The 16,719-nt window shown below is 30.1% G+C and overlaps 2 protein-coding genes across 2 annotated transcripts; one reads left to right on the forward strand and one right to left on the reverse strand.

The window, feature by feature from the left end:
• The first annotated feature begins 626 nt into the window (after positions 1-626).
• Positions 627-12,265, forward strand: LOC149885782 (uncharacterized). Its single transcript, XM_090094122.1, has one exon. It carries the CDS (start codon positions 5,165-5,167, stop codon positions 6,665-6,667), a length of 1,503 nt encoding a protein of 500 aa, XP_089950248.1. The 5' UTR covers positions 627-5,164; the 3' UTR covers positions 6,668-12,265.
• On the reverse strand, positions 8,504-9,274 carry LOC149885783 (uncharacterized). Its single transcript, XM_090094263.1, has one exon. The coding sequence runs from the start codon at positions 9,272-9,274 to the stop codon at positions 8,504-8,506; it is 771 nt and encodes a 256-aa protein (XP_089950389.1).
• Positions 12,266-16,719: the final 4,454 nt, after the last annotated feature.

The raw sequence follows: 16,719 nt of genomic DNA on the forward strand, positions 1-16,719 counted from the left end.
ATAGTAACACTCCATTTAATCAAAAGATGGTATATTATCTGAAATATTATTTCAAAAAAGTGATAATAAGAAATTTACATTATAGTATATAAACTAGATGAAAACACTTTTTTTTTTCCATTACTAACCCAGATAAAAAAAAACTAACCATCTAAAGAACTAGATAAAATAAGTTAGGGATGAGGTTCCAGTTCGTGCAGCATCTCATCTTCATCAATTTCCGTTTCCACTCGTGTACAAACAATAGTTCCATTTGTATTCAACTTAGAATTAGCTAACACAAAATATTTATAAATTAGAGAACCCTATTTATAAATGTTTTTTTATATTATAACCATAATTTATAAAATAAATATAAATATTTAACTCTATGGTTTTATTACCTATAAGTAATAAAACCATATGATATTTCTTAAACTTGTTTTTATTAGTTAATTAAACAGCTATATAATTTATTATAAGTTATTATAACCATATTATAACGATAGCATGAGTTTGTTATATTAGTAATAGTTGAGTTATATTACCTTATATAAGTATGTCACCTTATATAAGTATACCTTATAACACATAATAACAAAGTGATAATTTTGTTATTAATTTTTGTTATTATGCGTTATAAGTATACCTTATAACACATAATAACAACGTGATAATAATCTTTCTTACTTTGAATTTAATTAAAATTAAAGAGTTTTTTTTATTAACTGCCTATTTGACTTTTAGTAAACTATAAATTATTGTGAATTAGTAACTAAACTTTTTATTGATAAGAATTTCCACTCTTTCCCATTAATCAATTTATGCTAGTTTTTTAACAAACTCTTTTTCACATAATATAAATATTTTATATGTACTACAGTGGCATCCTTATCACTATTTTGCTTTTTTTTTTTTATAAATAGCAAAATCTAAATGCAAATCAATTTTTATACAAAATTAACAAAGCAATTATGTAATTATGTATTAGACAAATATTAATACATATTTGCTCACTGATTAAAAAATAATGCTATTTTTTGGCATATTTTTAAAATTGTTTTTTATTACACCCTTAACTATTAAAAAATCTTTTTGAATTTCCTAAATGTCCCTTCAATTACTTCCATTCAACTGGAAACTACCGACCCAGCAAACATTAAGCAGGCTGACCGACAACGGACCACTGTCAGCACTTATGCCGTGCCGACGTCGGCCACCCGCTGCGTTGCCGCGTGGGCTTGCACATCGTATTTACATCGGTCCGCTAGCGGAAAGCTGCAGATCGACAATTTTTGAGCAACGGTCCGTCAGCGGCAAACCGGTGATAAAGCGATAGCGGAATAGCATAGGACCTATAATAAGTTTCCACTAAGATTTGAATGCATTTGATATACATATTATTTTTGTATTTTTGTTTGAATAGAACGCACTTATCGTTAGCAAAATTGTGTATATCTTTCAGCGCAATTTTTACTCATAAAAGAATGGCAAATCCTGCCGATGTCTGGTAGGCACATCAAATACCTTTTGACTTTGTCCATATGTATATAGCCATTAAATACGAATTTATTATACTAAAATTCTCCTTGCACCAAAAAACACTACCCCAACTGTAAATCATTAGGTCATACGTGGCAACGCTTAAGCTCGGTGAACAAAAAGAATAATCAGAAGTTATAATTAAAATCATTTTCAGATTGCAATTTACAATTACAATATGAATATTAAAGTCACAATGATATTTTTTTATTCAAAACAGAATATATAAAATATTTGTATCTATAGTTTATTACTTAACTTGCGTTTAGCGAACGTTTAAAATATAAAATATAAAATACATAGTTAACTTTAAGCATATCTCTATGTTTAGTTTATTCTCATTTCAATGGAAAACTAAATATACTCGGAAAGCCATGTGTTGAAAATCGATTTACGTTGCAGTGTGCAAACTTATAACTTTTACCTGAAAGCAGACAATGATATATAATGAAAATATTGAAACAGTTAAGTTTAGAGCTATTACAACAAAGGTAATAAACTTACCTTCTTAGCCCTTAAAATCGTTTTTGTTTAAAATAGTCTGATCATCAGTTATTGACAAATAACTCCGGATACTAAATTTATTTATGTTGAATAAATATAAATTTAATTTTATTATTTAAGCATAATTTAAAACAAAAAAACAACAAAAACATTGCTTAATTATATTGCTGCATTATCTTAACAAAGGAAACATCTTTAAAAAAAACTATATAAAAATAAAGTCTTATTGCGTGCCTTTTTTTAAAAATAAAACTTCATATACAGTAACCTTAAATACTCTACCTGGTATATTGATTCCTTCCAATACACTCGAGGGGCTAATGAACAATAAAAAAAATTGTTGTTTCATTAAAAAAATTATCTTTAATTTTAATTCTAAGTTAACAAATGAAATAGTATTTAAAAATGATATACTTTTATGCCAGGTTGGAAATCAAACTGTGAAACCCACAGCAACTTAAGGGCAAACCATAGGCCTAAGACACAAATGCAGATCTGAAAAAGAAAGAATCAGAGACAGAACACATTAATAAAAATGTAATTTGATGAACTAAAATATAGTTTGCACATTTAACATAGTTTTCACCATACAAACAAAATCATAGCACAATATAATATACTATGAAAATAGCTTGAAAAAATATAAAGAAAGCCAAACAATTGATTGAAATAAAATTGTTTAGTAAATAAGTATATAATTTTTTTAAACAGCAGACAGACTCCAGAACTTATATTTTGAATTTCTTTCAAAAACAACATTGAAACAAATAACATTAAAATAATAAAATCTATCTTACTTTATTCACTGGTAACATTTAATATCACGATCAATTTAAATTCTCATTAACAATCTCATATACAAGAGATTACAGTAAAAGGGAATGAATATGAAAAACATGGAAACAGTAATATTTATTGCACAAATACTTTACTCCAGTGAGATAGTATTTAAATAAATTTTATCATTTAAAGATAAAAAATTTTATCATATAAAGATAATATATTTTTTGAAATTGAAAAGCACAAAAATAAAATGAAAATTTAATGCAATAGTTTCAATTATAACACAACGGTTTAAATAAAAAGTTATATTATATCTTTGAATTAAAACGTAAAAAGTAATTACTTAACGATTCGCGTTTTCTTAAAAAGACACATTTTTTAAAATAGATTAGGTAAGTCGCGTTTGTGTCAAGTTTGCAAACCCATTTATTCGCGTAAGTTGCGTTTGAGTTCCGTTTGCAAACGCATTTATACGCGTAAGTTGCGTTTTAGTTACGTTTTAGTTTTTAAACGCATTTTAAATGCGTAAGTTGCGTATTAAATGCGTGCGTAAACGCAGTTAACGCAGACAACATTTTGTCAGAACTGGTATTAGTAGAAGTAGAGAACTGGCATTCAATAGATGTATCATAATCACCATAATCATTACTTAAAGGAAAACTATTTTTCTCAGACAAGCAATTGTTATCATAAAATTCAGCGGAACTGTTTTCTGAAAACGAGTCATGCCTAGAATCACTTTCTGATTGATGCTCAGGAAAAAATTGTGAACTTTCTAAAGAGTTATAAGTTTTAAGTTTTATCACTTAAGTGCTCCTCAACCTATTCATCTTCATCAACAGATTGTGAGATTGCACAAACATGTTTTCTGATGAGTACTCCGCTCGCTAGCACAAAATCATAACTAATTGATTATAAAAATAGAGAAGGAACATAGAGTATACCCTATATTAACTTTAATCAAAGTTAGAGGAGTGGGAACCCTGGTATACCCTTTCACTCACCATATGAATAGCATATTATAGTAAATATGTACAATCTTCATATGCCATATGAATACCCTTACATTCATGTCATATGTATACACTTTGACTTATGATATGAAATAAAATAACACATAAAAAATCAAAAGTTTTTATGCGCATGCGCAACGCAGTTAATATAGACGTCCACGGATGTCTAGTTACGTCAACGCAATGGATCAAGTCGAATTTGGACTAAGATGAACGTCCTTGGACGTCTAAGCACGCCACGGACGAGTGGACCAGTTTTGAACGTCCATAGGACGTCTAGCAGACGTCAAATATTTACTGGGATATGAAGACCACACGGGTAAAACCACAGATGTCCACATTTTGAAAATTTTGAGTTTAAGATATTTTAATGATATTCTAGTCCTAAGTTATTTTAATTTAAAAATTCATAACAAAAAATTTGTTATAAGGTTCGATAGTCATTTTTAAAAAATGGCAACTTTGAAACAACCACTATTATACAATGTTTACTTGGTTAAAAACTCAGTTGTCCATGTTATTTATATCTAAACCAATAATAGTAAAATAATAAGTCACGTGACTAACACTTATCACTAAAAAAATGTGGCGGTGGCTTATCTAAATAACTCTACCGTCACAGAAAAACCTAAAGAAAAGGCAGTCAATGGAAGGAAAAGAGAGTTTACTCGAGATCTGAGATTAAAAAATCATGTTCTAGGAATACCATGTAACTGTGTTACTCTAAAGTGTTTTGAAGTTACAACAGAAGATGACAGTATAAAACTTATATCATATTTCAACAACTTGAAAAAAAAAGGATAAGCAGGATTAGTATATTACTGTTCATAGCATTAAGCGTCGACGAAGCAGAAATTTAACCCTTTAGAGCCCACCCAAGCTTAAGTTTAAAAATAAATTATGATCAACTGTGTAAATACATGTGTTGGGGTGCAAAATACAAAAACATAATTTAAAAAAAAATTTTTTTTTGATAATGAACTTTTTTTAATACACCGATTGAGCGAATTTAAAACACGTCATTTTTAAGAGGTCTGAACTCCAATAGGAGGGGTAAAAAGATACTTCCGTTACAATATTTACTTGAGAAAACGAAGTATAAACATCTAACTAATACTGCTAAAACAAATATTTACTATAAAATCAATCATGGAGTACAATATGATTTCAAAGATGAAAGTTGAAGAGTAAAAAAACTATCTAAAGTTAAGAGGATTAAAGTTAAATGGTAAAAAGGAAGAGTATTTGCTGCAATAGAAAACAATGTTCTACCAATAAAAACAGCAGTAGAAGTTGAGGCAGATTTAAAAAAAGAATATAATTTGAAACTTGAATTAGACAATATGCAAATACCTGATCCATTTAAAATTCTTGATGGCTGGATGGACGAACAAGAGGGTATGCCATTCTGGCCAATGTTGTTATATCCAGATATATTTACCTATTTAATGTTTAATCCATCAGAACTAGGAAGTAAAGACTTAAGTGACTATAAAAACTCAAAAGCATACAGCTACTATAAATCTTCCTGGATTCAGCCTCTTATGTATCATAAATTAACAGGAAGTAATTATTGTATATTTAAATCAGAACGTCGAAGATCACAATCTATTAATGATACATATCATAAACTGTGGTTAGTATTAGAAAAAAGTGCAAAAATAAAAGCCTGTCATTGCACATGCATGGCTGGCATGGGTCAAACTTGTAATCATGTTGCTGCAGCAATGTATAGAGTTGAAGCTGCTGTAAGAAACGGATTAAAAAACCCTGCATGTACAAGCACTTCAAATGAATGGCTGCCATCTCAAAAAGAAGTAGTACCTTCTAAAATCAAAGATCTTGACTTTAGTCGTGAAGATTTTGGCGAAAGAGGTAAAAAAAAGAGAAAGTTAGTAGATATACAAAAAGAAAAATATAATCCTCTATCAAATAATACAGTGCAGTTCTTAAATATCAATGATGTAGCTTCTGCTCTTGAGAATATTGTGCCGACAAGCATTTTGTTTACTGCTGTTCTAAAGCCAAAAATAGACTTTATTCGTGAAGTTTTGACAAACATTGATATGCCACCAGTTGATTTGCCAAGCATTGACAGTTTAATTTCTACCTCTTCGTGTTGTTCTGAATTTTTTACAAGTTTAAAAGTAAACATGTCAGCTGAAAATATAAAACGAATAGAGTTAGTAACACGAGGTCAAAATGAAAATGAAAATTGGTATCACTATCGAAAAAGTGTTATAACTGCCTCTAAAGCTCATGAGGTAGCAACGAATATGGATAAAGTTAAAAAAACTGTCGGTGGGTATCATAACTTTTGGTCACTAAACCAAAAAACATCAGGGCTGACATTTACTAACCCCAATATCCCAGCCTTAAAATATGGTCGTACAATGGAAGTTGAAGCAGTGAATGCATTTTATGAAAAAATGAAAGGTCATCATAAAAATCTTACTTTGAATGAATGTGGACTTTACCTGGATTATGAACATTCTTACATTGGAGCAAGTCCAGACCGAATAATGTCATGTGATTGCTGTCCTAAAGCATGTATTGAGGTGAAATGCCCTTACAAGATTAACTTTACAACACCAACAGAATTAAATTTACCATATTTAATAAAAGAGGGTGTCAATGTAAAACTTAAAACTAACCATACTTATTACACCCAATGTATGTTACAAATGGCTGTTACAAGGTGCAGTGTTACATACTTTGTTGTATGGACTCCACATGGCATAGTTGTTGATAAAATGAATTTTGATGTGTCTATGTGGAATTTGTTAAAGGAAAAATATATTAATTATTATAAAGATTATTATTTGAAATCTATTTTTAGCAAATAATGTAACTCTTTTCAAAAAACATTTTTTTATATTTAGGTTTTTATCATATTTTTAAAAACTAAGTTTTTTTTTTTTTTTTTCCCCTTTTGCCTTGTCGCTTAATTGTTATCTTTCTCTAATTCTATTATTTTTGTTTTTAAAATGTTTCTTGATAAAATTTATTTTTTAATGTTTGTCAGTAAAATATATACTGTGATAATACTGTGAGTTGAGGATATATTTATATTTTAATGTTGGTGAATGAAATTTAAATAGAAATCTTCACAAACTTTTTCATTTCTTTTCCATTTGTTTAACCTAAGTAAACTATATGTAAAGATAGTGAAAATTGACGTTAACTTTCACTATTGTTACATATAATTTAAGTTTTGGTGGTCTTCTTTTTAATTAATTGAATTTTATTAAGAAGTTTTTGCTTTGATTTTTGTACTTCATTATACTATTCCTTACCTCTCCTGCAGGGTCTCAATTTTCCTATACTTTCATAAAATTTATATGGTAAAAAGGTGGTAACAAATTAAAAATGTTGGACCTTCAGTACTTTTTATAAACTTAATTCATCTCATATGTATATATCTATAAGTCCATCAAAGGCGGATCCATAGGGGTAGGGGTTAAAAACGAAAATAAATTTGGGAGCCTGGGCCTGAATAAAATAACGTTAAAAAAAATTGTACGGTGCAAATTTAAAATCATGTGATTGCTTGCTTACAAATCATTAAATCTGATAATTGCCCCCCTCCCCTTACAAGATATTCTGGATCCACCAAATCGAAAAATATTAAAATCGCCCCTCCCCTTCCTACAAGGTTTGCATCCACCCTTAAAGTCCATAAACAATGTTGAAGATTTGTCAAGTGAAGTAAGTATCATTGCTAAAAATAATGAAATACCAAGTTATTAGTTTTTGAAACATAAAATAATCCCGGGGTAGTATTTTAAAATTCTGGGTTGGTAGTTTTTATGGTTTTTGCAAACCCAAAAATACTGCTACTGCGGGTTTGTATTTTTACATTTTGTTTTTAAAATTTTTAAACTAGTTTGCAAAAAAAGACATCGTAATCAAAGTTAAAGAAGTAAGGCCCGGCGATAGGTGTCTAACATCTCCCCCTACTCTAGTCTTGATTTGTAGTCGGCAAATATGGACATCGTTGGTCCTAGTCAGCAATATGCGCTTATGACACCCTAAGAAAAACACCTCTTCGTGCAGCCCCTGAAAGCAGTCATTGATATCAAAGTGAGACAAAGAATTTATGCCGCCTGTAGCTGATTTTAAATTTGCAGATCTTTCAACTTAAAAAAAAAGTACTAGATTTGTTTGGCATCCACTATTTTTGTGAATATGTCTTAGGCGTAAAGTATGAAATTATTTTACTTTGTTTAATTTAATTTGTTAATTTCATTTTACATAAATTACAATTAATCGGTGCATTGATTACCAGGGGCGATTCTATTAATTAAAGGAGGGGGGATCCTTAAATGGTGCCACTGCCTTCCAAAAAAAAGTTCTTAAAACTCCATATCTACAGACTAGCCGACTATATTCTTGAAAATACAAACTATGAAATATATAACTTGGAAATTACCTTTATAGGGAGGGGTTGAGACAACTCCTTCCCCGTAAAATCGCGCCTGTTAAATAGACAATAATATAACGATTGAGATTTGAAAGTAAATTATTCGACCTCCGATTAACCAATCAACCTCTATTATAGATTAGACAAAATAAGAACACCCAAAGGCACAGGAATAAGTAATAAAACCCCCAAAAAATATTTTACAAATAAAAACAATTAAGTGAAACAAAAAATTTATTTAATGAGTACTAATTTTTGGTTAAGGGTTAGCTATAAATTTTGATTTTAAATTACAAAGTGCACCACACGTTAGTAAAATATCATCTGCATGTTGCAGCATGCTAATCGACATACTTCCATTTAGAATTCTGTACGTTTTAATACGGTTAATAGCTCGCTCTACATGTATTCTCAGATTTGCAACATGTTTTGTTTTTTGAACTTCTTCGGCGGTTAACTGGCTTTTTAAGCGGGCACTAGGGGGCACAACTAAAGTACAGAAATTTAAAATTAAATCTTCTTGAATTTGAAAACCTCGATCAGCCATAACTTCGTCACCTCGTTCTAGTAGATTATAAATACCACTATCTCTTGTAATAAACCTATCACTTGCTCTTCCTCCATAACACGATGAAAGAAATGTAATATATCCAGTTGGACTAACACCTATTAAGAATTTAAATGTATTATGATGCTTATAGTCTGACCAGGTGCTTGATTGCTTATCAAGAGACTTTGAACGTTCTATAAAAACTTCTGCACAATCAAGAATTACTCTACATTTTTGATAACCAGCTTTTACAAAAACAGGTGGCAGATTGCTACGAATAGATTCTCGTGGAAGCCATACAACTAATGCTTTTCCTAAAACTTGACTTAACATTTTAATCCAAGTTGTGAATGTGCGTGAACACAATGCTGGGGATATGCCAAAACAATCGGCCAAGTCTTGATTTAGAAGTCCTAATCTTAATCGCATTAAAACAAGTAAAAACTCGTCTCTTTGTGATAGTCTTTTTGATTTTTTCATTAAAGCATGTTTTTTCTTGTTTTTAGAATTAGTAAACCTTTTTGGACCAGACCAATAAAATAAATTTGGTAAATATGGTTTGATTAGTAGAAACTCTCAAATAATGTGATTGTTGATAAACCAGTATAAAAGTTCATTTTAGCATCAGTTTTGATTTTTCTCCATGTAAATACTGGACTTTTAACACTATCAAATAATATTTGACGTTTGAATCTTTGGCAAGTTAATGTTAACGTGTTTACTTTACTGATAAGTGATTCAATTAGATTACTCTTGTCAACACATACTTTGCAAACTTTAATTGATTGTATAGAGCAATACGAATGATCAGATACTGGTGAGAAAAATAATATATTTGTTTGTGGTGAATTATTTTCTTCATCTAAATCTGTTGAAATATCATTAGAATGATATGGTTGTCCTGAAGCATGTGTCATAAAAGTTGAAATATTATTAGAATCAGTTGGTTGAAGCAAGTGAGGTGAGGTCGTTAAAGCATGTGTCATAAAAGTTGAACAACTGGTACCAGCAGTGTAGTGAAGTTTTTGCTTTTTTAATGGTATAGGGTGTTTTAATAAATTTCTTCTAGGTTTATTAGCTTTTATTTCATATCCAAGACATGAAGTAGGCGTAGGGTTTGCAGTTGAAGGAATTCCATCAACAAAGTGTATGGAGCATACCCTATCACTACCTGTTGGCTGCCATAATGTCTTATTTATAAATTCTCTTCTTAAAGCTTTGACCAATAATTGTCTTTCTTTATTTTTTTGATTTTCTGATGGAAACTTATATAATAAAAAAGGCTTTTCGCATAATTGGCATTCCTCTCTTCTTATATTTTGTTGGTGTTCATTGCATAGTTCTTTATTCCATTTTTTCAATCTATATGTACTATTTGTACAACCAATTACGGCACAATTAACTTTCGGCATATTCAAATACAAATTTTGTTTTTAGATTATACTTTATAATTAAATAAATTTTATTTGAATGCTTTTGATAGATGTTTATACTTCGTTTTCTCAAGTTTTAATGGGAGATTTGATACGTTGTCTCTACTTTTACCCCTCCAACGGGGTCTCGAACTCCCAAATCATAATGGCGCGTTACAAAGCTCAATCGGTGTATTGTAGCATACCTGCTACAACGGGCTTTTAGGGGGAAAAAAGGGATTTAAATGTTTTTATGCCTCTATTGGTAGTGCCAGTTTTTATAAATGAAAATCCTTGAAACAATTTCTTTGCATACAAAGCCAAACATTACATTTTTGGCTTTGAATGTATGAAAACTCTGCAAGGCATTTTTAGATCGTTGTCTTTTGTCAGTGTATGCTGGTAGATGGTTTACTCCGTCTGGTCTTACGTCTTGCGTTGTGTTGCTTCGGACCACAGATCTTTTAGCCTTTGGTGATATCATAGCTACAAGGGATGGTCTGCCAATCTTACTTTTCTCTGCCTTTATTAGACTTGTTGCAACCTTTGCTTGAAACTTTTTCAGGGGCATATGTTTTTGGGTTTAGTAATTTTAAATCTCTACGGTATAGAAACCATGCATTTATTAGTGCGATCACTATTGTATGCGCCTAAATATAAATATACAAACGATGACACTTAAGATTATGCTTGTAAAACGAGCCCATCATATCAAGCTTATCAAGCTTAATTTAATTTTTGTACAATTTAAATTCCTTATTTCTTCTTTTAGTTGAGCTTCTTCAGAGATTATATTATCTTTAGACTCTTTTTCAAACTGAAAACGCAGAGGGCGACAATACAGAGTTGATGATGGTTTTAGGTTTCGCCACAAAGTTCTCTTTTTTCCACCAGCAAATGAGCTCAAGTCAAGTGGTACTATGCAAGTTAAAAACAGTGACTCTTCTATTTGTATATTACGGATACCATCTTTAGACACTGTTTGCTTATAGACACTTTGTCCTGTTGAGCCATCAAATCCTGCCTTGTGTCTTAAAGTAGCAAATATGGTTGTATCATCAGCAGCTGTTTTAATAACTTCTTTCTGTACTTGACCAAGCTCTGAGATTTTAGCAAAAAAATCATCTATCTCTATTTCATTTGGATAGCAAGATAATTTTGCTCCCTTTATTATGTGAAGGATAAAGTTCACAAAGCAGCACTTCGATGTAGTTGATATCCATCTTTGGTCATGTTTGTATCAAAAAGTAAAGCTAGAGCCTCATTGCCAGAGAGTTGTTAAGATATTTTGTTACTATTGTCAAAAATTCTCTTTATTGCATGTACCTCATCAAGTTTATTTTCTTTTTTAAGAGAAACCTTTGCTGCAAAAAGTAGTTCATTCGATGAATTCCCAGGTTGTAGAGAGTTGGTGCCCCTGTACTTTGTTCGAAGTGAACAGTCATCAAAATTCTCAATTGAAAGCCTGCCACGTGTATCTTGTTTCACAGGAATATCAGTAAAAACATCAATCTCTGTTTGTAGCCACTCTTTATGCTTTTTTTTCAAAACAAATACGGTTACCTTTTAAATCCTGCCATCTCTTTCTTATATGAATTAGCAATGTTCCCAGCTTAGGGTTAGGGTTTACCAGATTCATACCATTGATAACATCCTTTAAAACACCATGGTCAGAGATTTTTAATTTATTTTTTAGCATGTAGGTATATATATCAATGTATTTCATTTTAACCTATAAATTCTAAAATACATTCATTAGAAGTCATTTAAATGACAGTATATTTATGCTTAAAAGTTTAAAGATGATGTGTTTTATTTTTAATTAAAAAGCCAAGTGATTAATTAAAAATTAACTAATTAAAAAAACTCGTGATTTGTTTGTCGCGGGCAAAATTTTAGTTATAACCTGCTATCTAAAAGTTAATTTGTGGGCAAGGTGGTACTTTTTTAAAGCTAAAACTAACTTTAAATTTTAATATATATACTTAGTAAAGATTTTATTGCATATTCAGACTGGAGGATATTGGAGGTTTTTTTAATTAAATAAAGTAAGCAAAAATTTTCACTAAAAAAATCTGTAAAAACACATCATCTTAAAAATTAAATAAAATTTCTTACTTACAAGTAAAAAATTTGCAAGGAAGTTCTTTTGTTTCAAAGAGTATCAATCTATCAATATGTAAAAAAATTATGGCGCAAATAATTTTAATTAAAAAGTAGTTGACAGTTTCTGTGTAGCAACACATATATTTTATTAATTTTTATTTTAAAACTTACAACTCTGGCAAAAAAAATTAACTTCAACAGGCCATATAAAATTTAATATAAAAGCTAGCGACTAAAAAATATCTTTTTTTTAAAGCTTGATAAGTATGGAAAACAACTATTGCCATTAAACATACGTTGAACAAAATTTTTTTTTTTAATTTTGGCACAACTTGACCCACTGTGCAAGCTAATTCTTTAGTTTGTATAATAATAATAATAATAAATTTGCCTTATTTATTCTACGCTGTATTGAGCGCTCTTACTTGAAATACTAACATAATTTCTACAATACTATATATATATATATACTTATATATATACATATATATATATAATTATAATTAAAAACAATAAAGAAAAAACTTTTATTATGAAAGTTTAAGTTTAATGCCTAACGGCAATCATCAGCCATATATTACAAAATTAAAAATTTAACGTTAAATTTACATTTAGAATTACGATAGCGTAAGTTCTAATGACTCCATGGAAACAAAATTTTAAAAGAATAAAGTGACGTAAACATTAGTCAATAAGTGGCGATTTTTATATGGCATCAAATCTCGCAGTTTTATGATAAAAGCAATTTCGGAATATATCGAGATGATGAACTAGCTATGTTTAGGAACAAAAGTGGTCAGGAAATAGAGAGAATATAGAAACATTTTGTGCAAATTTTTGAAAATAATAATCTTCTTATCTCTATTTAAATATAATTTGAAAATAGTTCAATCTCGATTTAACACTAAACTTTAACGTTAGTTCTTTTCAACCATATCGCAAACCAGATAATATACTTAATTATATACATACTCGTTATAATCATCCACCGAGTGTAATAAAAAGTATTCCTAAAACTATTGAATTAAGATTATCAGAGCATCGTCAAGTGAAGCGATTTTTAAAGAAAGTATTCCTCCTTATCAAGAAGCCTTGAAAAAATCGGGTTACAATTGCGAACTTGCGTACCATCCAAGTATAAAATTAACAAACGGCAACCATAAACGTAAGATAATTTGGTATAATCCTCCTTTCAGTGCAAATGTTGTTACAAAAATAGGTAAATGTTTTTTGAACCTCATCGACCTCCACTTCCCAGTTAACCACAGGCTTCGTAAAATATTTAATAGAAACACAATCAAATTTAGTTCTACTTGCATGCCAAATATAAAATCCATTATTAACTCTCACAACAAAAGCACTTTGAATAAGGAGGCAAAAACTAATGAAATGAAATGCAACAGCACTGACAAAAGCAAATGTCCAATGAACAATCGTTGCCTTTCCAACAACATCATTTATCAGGCCACCGCCTTTTCGGACAATCCGGAATATTAAGAAAAAATGTATTTAGGACTTAGCGAAACATCTTTTAAAGCTGGGTATGCTTACCACTTAAAATCTTTTAATGCAGTTAGGTACAAGAGTTATACAGAGCTATTAAAAGAGGTATGGAAATTAAAAGAAAAAAACTTCACATCTTAGTCATATGGAAGATTATTAAAAAATGCAAACCATACAACCCAGCATCAAGAGTTTGAAACCATTTGTTTAAACGAGTTTCAAGTTTTGATGTATTAAGGAGATAACCTACTTAATACAAGAAGTGAAATAGTCTCAAAATGCAGGCACAAGAATAAGTTCCTTATTCCTCATTTTATACCGAAGATTGATCCTGGTTGGTTCACGTTACGTTTACGTCACGTTATTCTTTTAAAATTTTGTTTACATGGAGTCATTAGAGCTCACGCCACCGTAATTCTAAATGTCATTTTAACGTTTAATTTTTAATTTTGTTATATATGGCTGATGATTGCCGTTAGGAACGAAACTTAAAGTTCCATAATAAGTTTTTTCTTATTGTTTTTAATTATAATTATAAACCGCTCTGTTTTGAAATTTATATGAAATCTAAATAAATTTCCTTAGTATTGAGCACTTTTCAACGAACAAGAGTTTTGAATTATTTTAATACTAAACTACATCAAACGATATATATATATATACCCAGCTAACAAATAACGTTCAAGAAACGTTGTCCGAACTTTCGTTTAGGTTCGTTTAATGTTCGCTGCAAACGTTACGTGAACCAACTTTTGTGAACTCCGATTTACAGTTCTTGAACGTTCGCATCGAACGTTCAATTAACAGATAGCGAACGTTGTATTGACGTTCACTTCAAACGTTTTTTTGACAGCTCTTGAACGTTCATATATATATATATATATATATATATATATATATATATATATATATATATATATATATATATATATATATATATATATATATATATATATATATATATATATATATCTTAGGGTAGGTCGATTTTAACATTTTTTTCGAATATCAAATTGAGTAATGTTGCAGTTACTGTTACTAGGGTATAACAACAACTCCATCAAATTTTAGGAATACTGTATTAAAAATGGCTTGCGGATTTGCATTTAAAGTTTTCAGTTATGCCCTAAATTTGTAAGTTTCTAAAGTATTTGGAATTTCAATCTTTGAAATTTTAAATTCCAAACAAGTACCTCGTTTCAAAATATCTCGTTTTGAATATATAATGCAACCAATAAAAATGTTTGTTAAGTTACAGCAGCCAATCAAATTTATCGCACCTGGCGATTGTTAAATGAATAAACAGATAAATATAACATAGTAAACAAAAACTTGAACAAGAATTACAAATATCAACAATAAAAAAATGCCGAAAATTATAGTTACTCCTATTACACGAAAAACAAGTTGAAAGAAGTATGATGGTGGGTCATGTGAATTATTAATGATGAAGTCGAGCACTTACAGACAGGTTATTTAATATTACTTCTATCTTATTCATGTAAAGCCAACTGCAGATATCATAGAAATTACTGAGCAAATTAAAAATAATTTAAAATCAATTTGGGCTGCAATGAATCCAAATCTACCTCTAATAACTGACAAATCAATTGCTAGAAAGGTAAAGGATCTTCTCATTCTAGTGAAAAACATTAATCGAAAGCATGGTAGAGCAATTACTAAACGAAATCTTGATGCAAAGTTGGATAAGCTTTTCAATATTTCTGCTTGTTCTTGCTCATTTGATATGCTACCTTGCAGTGATAGAAAAGTATCATGCAATAAAACAAAATGCTCAGAAGAACATATTATATGTATTTGCCCTCAAAACGCGAAAGTACCTCTTGAAGATAGAGTTTATCTTCGAGATCAGAGGCAGAAAACTGGTACAAAAGGAGCTTATCAACTTTCTTCAGTTGATAAAGTACACTACCGTGCAAAAGTCTCCGCTCATTTGTAATATTTCAATAAAGTATCAAAAGTTTGCAAGAAAATTGCGTTTATTTTTAATTGTTTATTAAACAATGAATTAGACAGTAAATACAATACGTTTTAGGATGATTTTAAATATATAAAATCAAGAAAATGTTAATATACAAAGTTGTAAATGTTAAATTTTATTTTCATCAATATGAGACCCCTTGGAGCGTATAACAGCAGCACATAATCTTGGCATTCGGGCTAATAATTTATTCATGGTTTCCGCTGTTATCTCATTCCAAGCTTTTTGCAAACGTTCCCATAGCATTTGCTGATTAATAAAAGATGTTTCACCTGCTTCTCTGATCTTCCGATCCAGTTCATCCCACAACTTTTCGATGGGTGATAGATATGGTGATTGAGGAGGCCAAGTCATAATTTTGCAAACTTTTCCCCTTTCTTTTAGTTTCAAATAATTTTTGCATAATCCAGATGCATGTTTTGGATCGTTGTCCTGCTGCATGATGAATCCTTTCCCAATTATACGAATACATGTACCATAATATTTTGGTTAACACATGGATAAACACATGTACCATAATATTTTGGTTAAGCACGCGATGGAATCGCGTGCTTAACCAAAATATTATGGTACATGTGTTTATCCATGGTAGATGTGATTTTAACTAAATCTCCAGTTAACCCATTGCCAAAACATCCCCAAAGCATAATATTACCACCTCCATGTTTTACAGTACTTTGTATACATTGAGGAAGCACTCTTTCATTAGGTAAACGCCTAACATGCACGCGACGTCGGGTACCAAAAAGTTCGAACCTACTCTCGTCTGTCCATAGGACTTTCTTCCAATCTTCTAATCCCCAATTTTTATGCATTTTTGCCCATTCCAATCTTTTCTTCTTATTTACTGCCCTCAACAAAGGTTTACGTGCAGCAATGCGTCCAATTAAGTTGACTGATCT

The sequence above is a fragment of the Hydra viridissima genome, unplaced genomic scaffold (genome assembly GCF_058129835.1).
Source record: "Hydra viridissima isolate aposymbiotic clone 2 unplaced genomic scaffold, HvirCarnegie_v1 scaffold_7, whole genome shotgun sequence".
Classification (NCBI taxonomy): Eukaryota; Metazoa; Cnidaria; class Hydrozoa; order Anthoathecata; family Hydridae; genus Hydra; species Hydra viridissima.

What these genes read in the sequence shown, in the direction of transcription:
- LOC149885783 (XM_090094263.1), bottom strand. Translation starts at nt 9,274, where the DNA reads ATGAAAAAATCAAAAAGACTATCACAAAGAGACGAGTTTTTACTTGTT.
- LOC149885782 (XM_090094122.1), top strand. Translation starts at nt 5,165, where the DNA reads ATGCAAATACCTGATCCATTTAAAATTCTTGATGGCTGGATGGACGAA.